The 15,903-nt window shown below is 39.4% G+C and overlaps 1 protein-coding gene across 4 annotated transcripts in view; it reads right to left on the minus strand.

Moving 5' to 3' along the window:
- The window catches only part of SPAG9 (sperm associated antigen 9), an 828,940-nt gene that overhangs the window by 458,696 nt on the left and 354,341 nt on the right, over nucleotides 1-15,903 (minus strand). For all 4 annotated transcript variants that reach the window (XM_053708414.1, XM_053708433.1, XM_053708441.1 and 1 more), the window contains 2 exons: nucleotides 1,420-1,541; nucleotides 196-253 (listed from right to left, as the gene is read on the minus strand). In XM_053708414.1, coding sequence (XP_053564389.1) covers nucleotides 196-253; nucleotides 1,420-1,541 — 180 coding nt within the window. The remainder of the gene's footprint in view (nucleotides 1-195; nucleotides 254-1,419; nucleotides 1,542-15,903) is intronic.

Genomic DNA, 15,903 nt, shown 5'->3' on the forward strand with positions numbered 1-15,903 from the left:
TTTGTCAACTCAGGGAGTAAATAATGTGTAAGATGGGAATAGAATCAGAGTATCTGAGGACAGTCAGCATTTTAATCCACCTAAAAAGCCCACATTTTACAACTAATCCCTGATCGATACTTTTCTAAAGCACCCACATTATGCCGTCGATTACATCAATTTAACAAACAGGTAAAGGGCACATCAAATACATACTTTGTTTCCAGCAGCTGTGTGTTCTCTAAGATAAGGTTTTCAACTTCCCGTCCCATTCCTAAAACAAGTAGAGACATTTAGAATAACTAAATATTAACTTCTGAATAGAAATATCATACATTAAATACACTAAAGACACAGATATTAAAAATTTACATCAAAACTATGAAGACAAAAATAAATAATGACTTCAGCTGTTTTATGAACCATTAACAAGTGCACATAAAACTTGTGAATTGAACCTCTTCATTGCCTAATAAAGCTTTTTTCAATTTCTGTCACATGATTTCCTGAATCACATTTAATTTTCACTTGCTGAAACATGCTAAGTCTAATACTAATACCATTTTGAAGCACTTACTGAAGGCTCAATTTTCTAAACCTATCTACTCAGATAAGAATATCTATAATTTTCTAGAACTGCAAAATCCGTCACAAGATTCTAGAAAGACAAAGTTTGATAAATATCTCTGAGGGGTATTCCCTGCACTTCTGCATGTGAAGGAGAGACAAGCACAGTACATTATAGCACTGCATGACACTTCGTGCTTTGTATTTTTTATATAATTACACTTTATTTTGTCCTTTAAGTTGCATTTAAATGTTGCAATTTTTTTCTTGTTTTTTAATGCATATAGAAATTGTATACAGCAGTTTATTTCGGATTTTGAATTTACACATTCTGATTTTGCATTGTATCCGTGTAACGTGAACAAAATAGGATTATACTTGTATAGGTCTGTGTATCTTTAACAGACTGCATTGTACTTGGACAGAGAATGGACTGGTCAAGGGAGTTCCCTGGATGTGTCTGAAGTTCTCTCACACCTGTCATATTCTCTACATTTCAGTTTAATTTGTATTTCTCCAAAATGAGAATATATATCAGTGCCACCTCACTTTCCTCCAGGAATTTATCCATCCCAGAGAACTTCATTACTTTCTATGTGAGGCAGAGCTGCTCCTCTCTGTATCTTCTGCCCTTTATTTTAGAGCATTATGGGAGTTCTACCCATGTGAATTTCACTCTGGTCTGGAAAGTGTTTGACAATTGGGCTCTCAGCATCACATAATCCTACACTTCAACCTATAGTTCTACTGCTGCTACCTTTACATCCAATCTTTGTGTACAAAATGACATAAAAATTCAGTTGAATAAATGATTTAATGGATTCGTAAAGATTAAAGGTCTGCAGCTAAATGTGTTTTAATTTGTGCACTTACCAAGCAAATCGGCACCTTCATCAACATCTGCAATGAGGTCAGTTCCTGCAGAAGACAATTCTTCAAACAACGACTCTGTGTTGCGATCAAAGGCTATATTTTCTATGCCTTTTGTTGGGGTACTGAAAACATAATGAATGAAAAAAGCTGCTTATTTTTTACATATAAAACAGTAAACACAGAAGTGTACATTTATTTAATGTGTTATTTGTTCTAGATTCTCTAGTTTCAAGGTAGTTGTGAAACTAAGTAGTAAATGCAGAAACCGATCCATTATTAAAGGGACATGACCCCCAAAAAACAAAATTTATGCTTACCTGATAAATGTATTTCTTTCTTGACACGGTGAGTCCACGGATCATCTAATTACTATTGGGAATATCACTCCTGCCCAGCAGGAGGCGGCAAAGAGCACCACAGCAAAGCTGTTAAATATCACCTCCCTTCCCTCCAACCCCAGTCATTCGACCGAAGCAAAGGAGAGAAAGGAAGCAACAAAGTGCAGAGGTGTCTGAAGTTCATAACAAAAAACCCTGTCCTTAAGAAAACAGGGCGGGCCATGGACTCACTGTGTCAAGAAATAAATAAATTTATCAGGTAAGCATAAATTTTGTTTTCTTTCTAATGACAAGGTGAGTCGACGGATCATCTAATTACTATTGGGAATTAATACCCAAGCTAGAGGACACAGATGATAAGGGAGGAACAAGACAGGTAACCTAAACGGAAGGCACCACTGCTTGAAGAACCTTTCTACCAAAAGAAGCCTCAGACAAGGCAAAAGTATCAAATTTATAGAATTTAGAAAAAGTGTGAAGAGAGGACCAAGTTGCAGCCTTACAAATCTGCTCCACAGAAGCTTCATTTTTCAATGCCCAGGAAGAGGAAACAGTCCTCGTAGAATGAGCCGTAACCCTCTCAGGAGGCTGCTGTCCAGCAGGTTCATAGGCCAAGTGAATGATACTCTTCAGCCACAAAGAAAGAGAAGTAGCCGTAGCTTTCTGCACCTTACACTTTCCAGAGAAAACAACAAACAGAGCAGAAAACTGATGAAAATCCTTAGTCGCCTGTAAACAGAATTTCAATGCACGCACCACGTCCAGATTGTGCAGCAGACATTCCTTCTGAGAAGAAGGATTAGGACACAAGGAAGGAACAACAATCTCCTGATTAATTTTCCTATCTGAAACCACTTTAGGGAGAAACCCTAACTTATTACGCAAAACTACCTTATCCGAATGAAAAATAAGGTAAGGAGACTCATACTGTAATGCCGAGAGCTCTGAAACTCTAAGAGCAGATGAAATAGCAACAAGAAACAAAACCTTCCAAGATAACAACTTAATATCTGAGGAATGCATAGGCTCAAATGGAGCCTGTTGAAGAACTTAAGAACTAGATTAAGACCCAGGGAGGAGTAACCGGCTTAAACACAGGCCTGATTCTGACCAAGGCCTGACAGAACAATTGCACGTCTGGTACATCCGCCAGACGTTTATGTAACACAATAGACAAGGCAGATATTTGACCCTTTAGGGAGCTTGCAGATAAACCCTTCTCCAAACCCTCTTGGAGAAAAGACAAAATTCTAGGAATCCGAACTCTACTCCAAGAGTAGCCTTTGGATTCACACCAATGCAGATATTTACGCCATATCTTATGGTAAACCTTTCTAGTCACAGGCTTACGAGCCTGAATCATGGTCTCAATGACCGACTCTGAAAATCCATGCTTAGATAAAAAGAAAATGTATGCTTACCTGATAAATTTATTTCTTTTTTGACACGATGAGTCCACGGATCATCTTAATTACTAATGAGATATTCACCTCCTGGTCAGCAGGAGGAGGCAAAGAGCACCACAGCAGAGCTGTTAAATAGCTCCTCCCTTCCCTCCCACTCCAGTCATTCAACCGAAGTTAGGAAGAGAAAGGAAAAGCCAATGTGCAGAGGTGTCTGAAGTGTACAATAATCCTTAACCTGTCTATAAGAACAGGGCGGGCCGTGGACTCATTGTGTCAAAAAAGAAATACATTTATCAGGTAAGCATACATTTTCTTTTCTTTTTTAAGACACAATGAGTCCACGGATCATCTTAATTACTAATTGGATTCAATACCCAAGCTAGAGTACACAGATGATACGGGAGGGACAAGACAGGGAACCTAAACGGAAGGCACCACTGCTTGAAGAACCTTTCTCCCAAAAACAGCCTCAGCCGAGGCAAAAATGTCAAACTTGAAAAAGTGTGAAGGAAGGACCAAGTTGCAGCCTTGCAAATCTGTTCCACAGAAGCTTAATTTTTGAATGCCCATGAGGAAGCAGTAGCCCTCATGGAATGAGCCATAACTCTCTCTGGAGGCTGCTGTCCAGCAGTCTCATATGCAAAACGTATGATGCTCTTCAGACAAAAAGAAAGCGAAGTAACTGTAGCTTTCTGTCCCTTCCTGAGAAAACCACAAACAAAGAAGAAGACTGACTAAAGTCCTTAGTCTCCTGCAGGTAAAACCTTAAAGTATGGACCACGTCCAAATTGTGCAAAAGTCTTTCCTTCTTAGGATTAGAACACAAGGAAGGAACAACAATCTCCTGATTAATGTTCCGGTCAGAAACAACCTTAGGAAAAAATCCTAATTGAGTATGAAAAAAACTACCTTATCTGCATGGAAAATAAGGCAAGGAGACTCATACTGTAATGCCGAGAGTTCTGACACTCTCCGAGCAGAAGAAATAGCCACAAGAAATAAAAACTTCCAAGATAACAACTTAATATCTAAGGAATGCATAGGCTCAAACGGAGCCTCTAGAAGAACATAGAGAACTAAATTAAGACTCCATGGAGGAGTAACTGGTTTGAACACAGGCCTGATCCTGACCAATGCCTAACAAAAAATTGTACATCTGGGACATCCGCCAGACGTTTGTGTAACAGAATAGATAAAGCCGAGATTTGACCCTTTAGGGAACTCGCTGATAAACCTTTCTCCAAACCTTCTTGGAGAAAAGAAAATCCTAGGAATCCGAACTCTACTCCATGAGTAGCCCTTGGATTCACACCAGTAAAGATATTTACGCCAAATCTTATGGTAAATAATTCTAGTTAACGGTTTATGAGCCTGAATCATGTTCTATGACCGAATCGGAAAACCCCCGCTTGGATAAAAGTAAGCGTTCAATCTCCAAGCAGTCAGCTTCAGAGAAACTAAACTTGGGTGAAGGAAAGGCCCCTGAATCAGAAGGTCTTTCCGCAACGGAAGTCTACAAGGTAGTAGAGATGTCATCTCCACCAGATCTGCATACCAAATCCTGCAAGACCAGGCTGGTGCTATGATTATCACTGAGGCCCTTTCCTGCTTGATTCGAGCTATTACTCGAGGAAGAAGAGCAAACGGAGGAAACGGGTATGCTAGATTGAAGGTCCAAGGGGCCTCCAGAGCATCTATCAATTCCACCTGGGGGTCCCTGGATCTTGACCTGTATATCAAGAGCTTGGCGTTCTGCCGCGATGCCATGAAATCTAACTCTGGCTGACCCCACTTGAGAATCAGACTGGAGAACACTTCCGGACGGAGTTCCCACTCCCCCGGATGAAAGGTCTGCCTGCTCAGAAAATCCGCCTCCCAGTTGTTCCAAACTTGGGATGTGTATCGCCGACAGACAGCAAGAATGGGTCTTCGCCCACTGAATTATTTTGGCAACCTCTGTCATCGCCAAGGAACTCCTTGTTCCTCTCTGATGATTGATGTAGGCCACTGACGTTATGTTGTCCGACTCAAACCTGATAAACTGAACAGAGGCCAGGCCAGAAGAGCATTGTAGATCGCTCTTAGTTCCAGAATGTTTATGGGCCAAAAACGGACTATGTCTGTGTCCATAATCCTTGGGCCTTTATTAAGTCCCAGACTGCTCCCCACCCTAGGAGGCTGGCATCTGTCGTCACAATCACCCAAGATGGTCTGCAAAAGCATGTACCCTGTGAGAGATGAGCCAGAGATAACCACCATTGAAGAGAGACCCTTGTCTCCTGCTCCAGTAGAAGCCTAGGGGACAAGTCTGAATAATCTACGTTCCATTGTCTCAGCATGTTCAACTGCAGAGCCCTGAGATGAAAGCTAGTAAACGGAATGATGTCCTAGCCGCCACCATCAGCCCGATTAACTCCATGCACTGAGCCACTGAAGGACGAAGTGTGGAATGAAGGGCTAGACAAGTATCGATAATCTTTGATTTCCTGACTTCTGTCAGAAATATCTGCATAGACAGAGAGTCTATTATGGTTCCTAGGAAAGTTACTCTTGTGTGTGGAACTAAGGAACTCTCTTCTAAATTCACCTTCTAGCCGTGGGATTCTAGGAAGGACAACACCAAGTCAGTGTGGGATCTTGCTAGCTGAAAGGATGGCGCCTGAACTAGAATGTCGTCCAGATAAGGCGCCACTGCAATGCCCTTTGAACGAAGCACCGCCAACAAAGATCCCAGAACCTTTGTAAAGATTCTGGGGGCTGTGGTAAGACCGAAAGGGAGAGCCACAAACTGGTAGTGATTGTCCAGAAAAGCAAACCTTAAGAACTTGTGATGATCCCTGTGAATGGGTACATGCAGATATGTGTCCTTTAAATCCACCATGGTCATAAATTGATCCTCTTGGATCAATGGTAGGATGGAACGAATAGTTTCCATCTAGAAGGACGGTACCCTGAGAAACTTGTTTAGGCTCTTGAGGTCTAAAATTGGTCTAAAGGTTCCCTCCCTTTTGGGACCACAATAGATTGGAATAAAACTCCAGTTCCTGTTCCAGAATTGGAACAGGAACAATCACTCCCAGAGCGGAGAGGTCTCTTACACAATGTAAGAACGCCTCTCTTTTCATCTGGTCTGCAGATAATCTCAAAATTAGGAATCTGCCTCTGAGAGGAAAAACCTTGAACTCCAGTTTGTATCCCTGAGACACAATTTCTATCGCCCAGGGATCCTGGACACTGTTCCTGCTTAGAGGAGGAAGAGGGAGAGTTTCCCTTGAAAATACGAAAGGAACGAAAATTGTTTTGTCGTCCTTTTTGTTTATTTCTCTTGTCTTGCGGGAGAAGATGACCCTTACCTCCCGTGATATCAGAGATAATCTCCTTCAGATCGGGTCCGAACAAAGTCTTCCCCTTGTATGGAATGGCTAGAAGCTTAGACTTAGAAGACACATCCGCAAACCAGGGATTTAACCATAAGGCTCTGCGGCCCAAGATAGAAAAACACAATATCTTCGCTCCCAATTTGAGAACTTGAAGGGAAGCGTCTGAAATAAAGGCATTTGCCTTTATCCTATCTTGGATCTCATCCAGAGAAGTCTCAGTCCTGAGGGCCTCAGATAGTGCATCAAACCAATATACCGCCGCACTAGTAACGGTGTGATATCCCTTTAAGGGCTATCCCCTCCCAGCTTATTCTCCTCCCTTTATAAGGCGGCAATCTACTATCATTCCTTGCCTGAAAATTGAAGTGTATTGTTTGCTAACACTTGTTAGCTTCTAGTTTTCATCCTTCAGGTCATACCTCGACATGTTCAATACTTGTACCTCTAAAGATTCATTGGATTCAACTACAGTCCTTTTTGAACTTTCTATTTTTTAACCTTATCACTACGCTGCCGGATCTTCTTTCTCCGCGTCCCGGAACTAAGCCGCACACACACACAGCCTCTGACCGCTAACGGCTGTGATCTTTCAGAGCTCCTCTTCAAAGTGGTTGGGTATCGTATACTACACAAGTTAACAACTGGGAACAACTATATGCTTATGCTTGTCATACTTACTTTTGTCAATACGCATATTTAATTCATGTGACCGTACCTGCTTTGAACTTTCATTATCTCTCATACAGCAGTACCTGTTACCAAACTCAGTATCGTATCTCAGCTTGTTATAATTCTTACTTAAAGATTTACCTTACATATACGGAATTTCTTGGATTGTGTGATTTGACTGGAATTGTATATATTTTAGTTTGAGTGTGTATGTGCGTGAAGACAGGAAGTGGAATACCTTAAGCCTTTTCTCTGAACCTGAGATTATCATATGTATTACTGCACAAGCATTCTACCTATACAGATTTTAACTCCAATCTGAATATTTACTTATGGTCTGTAATAAGATTTCATAATAATTTGCTCACATTGCCTATGCAGATAATTCAAACCTTCATTTTCTGCTTAGATCATAAAAGAGCAACACAACCTTTATTTTCATATCAAGTTACAGAATCTTATTAACAAAGTCTTTAATTTAAGACATAACAAACGTTGGCAATGCACACAGCCGGCTGACAAATACAAAATAATAAAAGAGAGGAAACGCAGAGCACTGCATGTGGGCTATACATTTTTAGGAATTTGTAGCATATCTTGATCAGCGTCACTATGCTTCCTAGACAGCATACGCCCTAGAAAGGAATAGGTTTAGACAAGACTATCTTTATCAAATTAAAGATCTCTCAAAAAATGAGAAATAGAAAAGGATTGGTAGTACCACAATGGTATCCATCCTAAAAAACAAGGTACCCCTAGCACGGCGTCTTGATCCATCCTGAGTCACAAAGGAAGAATTACACAAATGAACAGTTGGTATTCCACAACAAAAAGTAACAAATAAAAAAACATAATTTATGTAAGAACTTACCTGATAAATTCATTTCTTTCATATTAGCAAGAGTCCATGAGCTAGTGACGTATGGGATATACATTCCTACCAGGAGGGGCATAGTTTCCCAAACCTCAAAATGCCTATAAATACACCCCTCACCACACCCACAATTCAGTTTAACGAATAGCCAAGAAGTGGGGTGATAAAAAAGTGCGAAAGCATATAAAATAAGGAATTGGAATAATTGTGCTTTATACAAAATCATAACCACCACAAAAAAAGGGCGGGCCTCATGGACTCTTGCTAATATGAAAGAAATGAATTTATCAGGTAAGTTCTTACATAAATTATGTTTTCTTTCATGTAATTAGCAAGAGTCCATGAGCTAGTGACGTATGGGATAATGACTACCCAAGATGTGGATCTTTCCACACAAGAGTCACTAGAGAGGGAGGGATAAAATAAAGACAGCCAATTCCTGCTGAAAATAATCCACACCCAAAATAAAGTTTAACGAAAAACATAAGCAGAAGATTCAAACTGAAACCGCTGCCTGAAGTACTTTTCTACCAAAAACTGCTTCAGAAGAAGAAAATACATCAAAATGGTAGAATTTAGTAAAAGTATGCAAAGAGGACCAAGTTGCTGCTTTGCAGATCTGGTCAACCGAAGCTTCATTCCTAAACGCCCAGGAAGTAGATACTGACCTAGTAGAATGAGCTGTAATTCTCTGAGGCGGAATTTTACCCGACTCAACATAGGCAAGATGAATTAAAGATTTCAACCAAGATGCCAAAGAAATGGCAGAAGCTTTCTGGCCTTTCCTAGAACCGGAAAAGATAACAAATAGACTAGAAGTCTTACGGAAAGATTTCGTAGCTTCAACATAATATTTCAAAGCTCTAACAACATCCAAAGAATGCAACGATTTCTCCTTAGAATTCTTAGGATTAGGACATAATGAAGGAACCACAATTTCTCTACTAATGTTGTTGGAATTCACAACTTTAGGTAAAAATTCAAAACAAGTTCGCAACACCGCCTTATCCTGATGAAAAATCAGAAAAGGAGACTCACAAGAAAGAGCAGATAATTCAGAAACTCTTCTAGCAGAAGAGATGGCCAAAAGGAACAAAACTTTCCAAGAAAGTAATTTAATGTCCAATGAATGCATAGGTTCAAACGGAGGAGCTTGAAGAGCTCCCAGAACCAAATTCAAACTCCAAGGAGGAGAAATTGACTTAATGACAGGTTTTATACGAACCAAAGCTTGTACAAAACAATGAATATCAGGAAGAATAGCAATCTTTCTGTGAAAAAGAACAGAAAGAGCAGAGATTTGTCCTTTCAAAGAACTTGCGGACAAACCCTTATCTAAACCATCCTGAAGAAACTGTAAAATTCTCGGTATTCTAAAAGAATGCCAAGAAAAATGATGAGAAAGACACCAAGAAATATAAGTCTTCCAGACTCTATAATATATCTCTCGAGATACAGATTTACGAGCCTGTAACATAGTATTAATCACAGAGTCAGAGAAACCTCTTTGACCAAGAATCAAGCGTTCAATCTCCATACCTTTAAATTTAAGGATTTCAGATCCTGATGGAAAAAAGGACCTTGTGACAGAAGGTCTGGTCTTAACGGAAGAGTCCACGGTTAGCAAGAGGCCATCCGGACAAGATCCGCATACCAAAACCTGTGAGGCCATGCTGGAGCTACCAGCAGAACAAACGAGCATTCCTTCAGAATCTTGGAGATCACTCTTGGAAGAAGAACTAGAGGCAGAAAGATATAGGCAGGATGATACTTCCAAGGAAGTGATAATGCATCCACTGCCTCCGCCTGAGGATCCCGGGATCTGGACAGATACCTGGGAAGTTTCTTGTTTAGATGAGACGCCATCAGATCTATTTCTGGAAGTTCCCACATTTGAACAATCTGAAGAAATACCTCTGGGTGAAGAGACCATTCGCCCGGATGCAACGTTTGGCGACTTAGATAATCCGCTTCCCAATTGTCTACACCTGGGATATGAACCTCAGAGATTAGACAGGAGCTGGATTCCGCCCAAACCAAAATTCGAGATACTTCTTTCATAGCCAGAGGACTGTGAGTCCCTCCTTGATGATTGATGTATGCCACAGTTGTGACATTGTCTGTCTGAAAACAAATGAACGATTCTCTCTTCAGAAGAGGCCAAAACTGAAGAGCTCTGAAAATTGCACGGAGTTCCAAGATATTGATAGGTAATCTCACCTCCTGAGATTCCCAAACTCCCTGTGCCGTCAGAGATCCCCACACAGCTCCCCAACCCGTGAGACTTGCATCTGTTGAAATTACAGTCCAGGTCGGAAGCACAAAAGAAGCCCCCTGAATTAAACGATGGTGATCTGTCCACCATGTTAGAGAGTGCCGAACAATCGGTTTTAAAGATATTGTTTGAGATATCTTCGTGTAATCCTTGCACCATTGCTTCAGCATACAGAGCTGAAGAGGTCGCATGTGAAAACGAGCAAAGGGGATCGCGTCCAATGCAGCAGTCATAAGACCTAGAATTTCCATGCATAAGGCTACCGAAGGGAATGATTGTGACTGAAGGTTTCGACAAGCTGCAATCAATTTTAGACGTCTCTTGTCTGTTAAAGACAGAGTCATGGACACTGAATCCATCTGGAAACCCAGAAAGGTTACCCTTGTCTGAGGAATCAAAGAACTTTTTGGTAAATTGATCCTCCAACCATGATCTTGAAGAAACAACACAAGTCGATTCGTATGAGATTCTGCTAAATGTAAAGACTGAGCAAGTACCAAGATATCGTCCAAATAAGGAAATACCACAATACCCTGTTCTCTGATTACAGACAGAAGGGCACCGAGAACCTTTGTAAAAATTCTTGGAGCTGTAGCTAGGCCAAACGGCAGAGCCACAAACTGGTAATGCTTGTCCAGAAAAGAGAATCTCAGGAACTGAAAATGATCTGGATGAATCGGAATATGCAGATATGCATCCTGTAAATCTATTGTGGACATATAATTCCCTTGCAGAACAAAAGGCAAGATAGTCCTTATAGTTATCATTTTGAACGTTGGTATCCTTACATAACGATTCAATATTTTTAGATCCAGAACTGGTCTGAAAGAATTCTCCTTCTTTGGTACAATGAAGAGATTTGAATAAAACCCCATCCCCTGTTCCGGAACTGGAACTGGCATAATTACTCCAGTCAACTCTAGATCTGAAACACATTTCAGAAATGCTTGAGCTTTTACTGGATTTACTGGGACACGGGAAAGAAAAAATCTCTTTGCAGGAGGTCTTATCTTGAAACCAATTCTGTACCCTTCTGAAACAATGTTCTGAATCCAAAGATTGTGAACAGAATTGATCCAAATTTCCTTGAAAAAACGTAACCTGCCCCCTACCAGCTGAGCTGGAATGAGGGCCGCACCTTCATGTGGACTTAGAAGCAGGCTTTGCCTTTCTAGCTGGCTTGGATTTATTCCAGACTGGAGATGGTTTCCAAACTGAAACTGCTCCTGAGGATGAAGGATCAGGCTTTTGTTCTTTGTTGAAACGAAAGGAACGAAAACGATTATTAGCTCTGCTTTTACCTTTAGATTTTTTATCCTGTGGTAAAAAAGTTCCTTTCCCACCAGTAACAGTTGAAATGATGGGATCCAACTGAGAACCAAATAATTTGTTACCCTGGAAAGAAATAGAAAGTAAAGTTGATTTAGAAGCCATATCAGCATTCCAAGTTTTAAGCCATAAAGCTCTTCTAGCTAAAATAGCTAGAGACATAAACCTGACATCAACTCTGATAATATCAAAAATGGCATCACAGATAAAATTATTAGCATGCTGAAGAAGAATAATAATGTCATGAGAATCACGATGTGTTACTTGTTGCGCTAAAGTTTCCAACCAAAAAGTTGAAGCTGCAGCAACATCAGCCAAAGATATAGCAGGTCTAAGAAGATTACCTGAACACAGATAAGCTTTTCTTAGAAAGGAGTCAATTTTCCTATCTAGAGGATCCTTAAACGAAGTACCATCTGACGTAGGAATAGTAGTACGTTTAGCAAGGGTAGAAATAGCCCCATCAACTTTAGGGATTTTGTCCCAAAATTCTAATCTGTCAGACGGCACAGGATATAAATGCTTAAAACGTTTAGAAGGAGTAAATGAATTACCCAATTTATCCCATTCTTGGAAATTACTGCAGAAATAGCATTAGGAACAGGAAAAACTTCTGGAATAACCACAGGAGCTTTAAATACCTTATCTAAACGTTTAGAATTAGTATCAAGAGGACTAGAATCCTCTATTTCTAAAGCAATTAGAACTTCTTTAAGTAAAGAACGAATAAATTCCATTTTAAATAAATATGAAGATTTATCAGCATCAACCTCAGAGACAGAATCCTCTGAACCAGAGGAGTCATCAGAATCAGAATGATGATGTTCATTTAAAAATTCATCTGTAGGGAGAGAAGTTTTAAAAGATTTTTTACGTTTACTAGAAGGAGAAATAACAGACATAGCCTTCTTTATGGATTCAGAAACAAAATCTCTTATATTATCAGGAACATTCTGCACCTTAGATGTTGAGGGAACTGCAACAGGCAATGGTACTTTACTAAAGGAAATATTATCTGCTTTAACAAGTTTGTCATGACAATCAATACAAACAACAGCTGGAGAAATAGCTACCAAAAGTTTACAGCAGATACACTTAGCTTTGGTAGATTCAGCACTTGACAGCGATTTTCCTGTAGTATCTTCTGGCTCAGATGCAACGTGAGACATCTTGCAATATGTAAGAGAAAAAACAACATATAAAGCAAAATTGATCAAATTCCTTAAATGACAGTTTCAGGAATGGGAAAAAATGCCAAAGAACAAACTTCTAGCAACCAGAAGCAATAAAAAATAAAATGAAAATAAGGAAAGTTGAACATTCTGAGTCAAGGCAAATAAATGTTTGAATACATATATTTAGAACTTTATAAACAAAGTGCCCAACCATAGCTTGGAGTGTCACAGAAAATAAGACTTACTTACCCCAGGACACTCATCTACATATAGCAGATAGCCAAACCAGTACTGAAACGAGAATCAGCAGAGGTAATGGTATATATAAGAGTATATCGTCGATCTGAAAAGGGAGGTAAGAGATGAATCTCTACGACCGATAACAGAGAACCTATGAAATAGACCCCTTAGAAGGAGATCACTGCATTCAAATAGGCAATACTCTCCTCACATCCCTCTGACATTCACTGCACGCTGAGAGGAAAACCGGGCTCCAACTTGCTGCGGAGCGCATATCAACGTAGAATCTAGCACAAACTTACTTCACCACCTCCATCGGAGGCAAAGTTTGTAAAACTGAATTGTGGGTGTGGTGAGGGGTGTATTTATAGGCATTTTGAGGTTTGGGAAACTTTGCCCCTCCTGGTAGGAATGTATATCCCATACGTCACTAGCTCATGGACTCTTGCTAATTACATGAAAGAAACGTTACCGTCTCTTTAAATTTTAAAAGGTAACTTTTTTTTTTGTTTATCTTCTGAAAAACACTTATAAATAAACTTGAAATTCAATACTCCACAGCACCATATATAAATATAAATCTTCTTTATTTAAATGTTAAAAGCATACATAGAACAGGTATGCAACGTTTCAAGACTGTAGTCTCTCAATCATGCATACATGGCAATGCACCTGTGTCTTAATTTAAAAAGAATACAAGAATACTGCATGGGATTTACACATTACAACCCGTTCCGAATATCATAGGGTTAAAAGGATCCCCAGAGGATTGCGGATGAATACCCGCCCGACACTATTACGGGAAAATGAGGAATATTGTGGTAAATTTGAAGCTATCTTAAATAAATGCAGCTATGATCTAATAACCTTGACAGTAATATCTGCTCAAAGATGTGGAACAACAAGAGAAAGATATTGAGGCTTGCAGAAACGAACTGGCTAAATCACTCACTAACGAAGTGCTGGATGAATTTCTAAAAAAAACAGATGAAAAGATATCAAACCTGAAAAAGCAGATCCAGGAACGCAAACGGTTAAAGTTCGTTCGAGATGAGGATGACTATATGAAAGGCAGAGTCTATAAGTGGAGAACGGGCTATTTCGACACCCAGAGAGGATTCCCTACAGCATCACGACGACGTCAAGGACGTTTTACCAATCAGCAACAAAGACATAAAGAAGGGGGCGGAGTCACATCGGAAACGTCTTCCGGATCATCATCCCCTTTTTTATCCAGCGGCGAGGAAGGAGCCACAGAGGTGGAAGAAAACACCGGCGGAGACCAGTCCAAACGGATGAAGACAAGGGGGCAAGGCAGTCGGAAACCCCGCAAACAGTAATAAATATATCCAATACTAAGCTGGAAAATAGTGAGTACGAACTTTTGGAAAAGGGGTTATCTTTTTGTCCATATAAAGACCTGGACTTTGAGTTGAATAAGGACTTATTTAGGTTCTTTAGAAGCATCAAGTTGAAGTTATTTTTTTATAATACATGTATGGATATAAAAGAGAATGTGGTAAATAAATCTGACTATTCTAAAGCCATTACTCCTAAAAGGTATAATTTGTATAAGAAAAGTACATTTACACCTCATGTACAGAGCAGTAGTCTAGACACATTCACTAAATTGGTTATGTCTGACATTAAAGAGTTAGAAACAAAAGTAACAGACATTAAAAATAATAAAAGGAAAAATCTGAACCTAACTAAAGATGAATGGAAGGCCATAAAAATCATTCAACAAAAAGGAGGATAGCATTATCATTAAAAGAGCTGATAAGGGCGGAGCCACTATAGTCCTTGATAGGGAGTACTATATAACTGAAATCCTGTCGCAACTACAAGACACTGACACCTACCAAAAATTAGATGCAAATCCTATCTTTAAAATACAGAAAGAAATCAAAAGAATAATAACTATTGCTACAACAGCAGGGGTAATTGATAAAAAGATGGGTGAATATCTGTGTAAAGAACATCCAAGAACACCCATCTTTTATACCATACCAAAAGTACATAAAAATATGCAAAGCCCCCCAGGGCGTCCAATTGTTTCCAATGTTGAATCTGTGTTTACTAACATAGCTGTGTTCCTGGATAAATTGTTACAACCTTATGTAGAAAGAATGACCTCATACATTAAGGACACAGGAGATTTTATAAACAAATTATCAACATTGGAATTGGACAGTTCCAAATGCATAATATACACACTTGATGTAAAAAGTTTATACACCTCGATAAAACACGAGAGTGGCATAGGAATAATACGCCAGTTGTTAATAACATAAGGAAATTATAATTTGCAACAAATTGATTTTTTTGAAGAACTATTGAGGGTGGTGTTATTCTATAATTATTTTCTTTTTATGGATTCTTGGTATATACAAAAGAAGGGAACTGCCATGGGGTCCAATGCCGCCCCATCATATGCCAATCTCTATATGAATTGTTTTGTAGAAAAAATTGTGTATAATAATCATCTTTTTTTGAAATATGGCGCCACCTGGTGGCGATTTATAGATGATATCTATAATATGGTATATGGTGGGGCAACAGGGACTCCCTGGTCAGATTTGTTGCGGAAATTAATCATGAGGTGGCAGGCCTAGAATTCACTTTAACATTGAGTGAAGAGAGAATGGTGTTCTTAGACACTGTGGTGTACAAAAAGGGAAATGATTTAAAAGTAGACATACACTGTAAGGAGACAGATCGCAATACTCTTTTGAGATATGATAGTTTCCTTAACAGCAGACTAAAAGATTCATTACCTAGGAGTCAATTGATCAGAG

Source organism: Bombina bombina, chromosome 1, assembly GCF_027579735.1.
Source record: "Bombina bombina isolate aBomBom1 chromosome 1, aBomBom1.pri, whole genome shotgun sequence".
NCBI classification, from domain to species: Eukaryota; Metazoa; Chordata; class Amphibia; order Anura; family Bombinatoridae; genus Bombina; species Bombina bombina.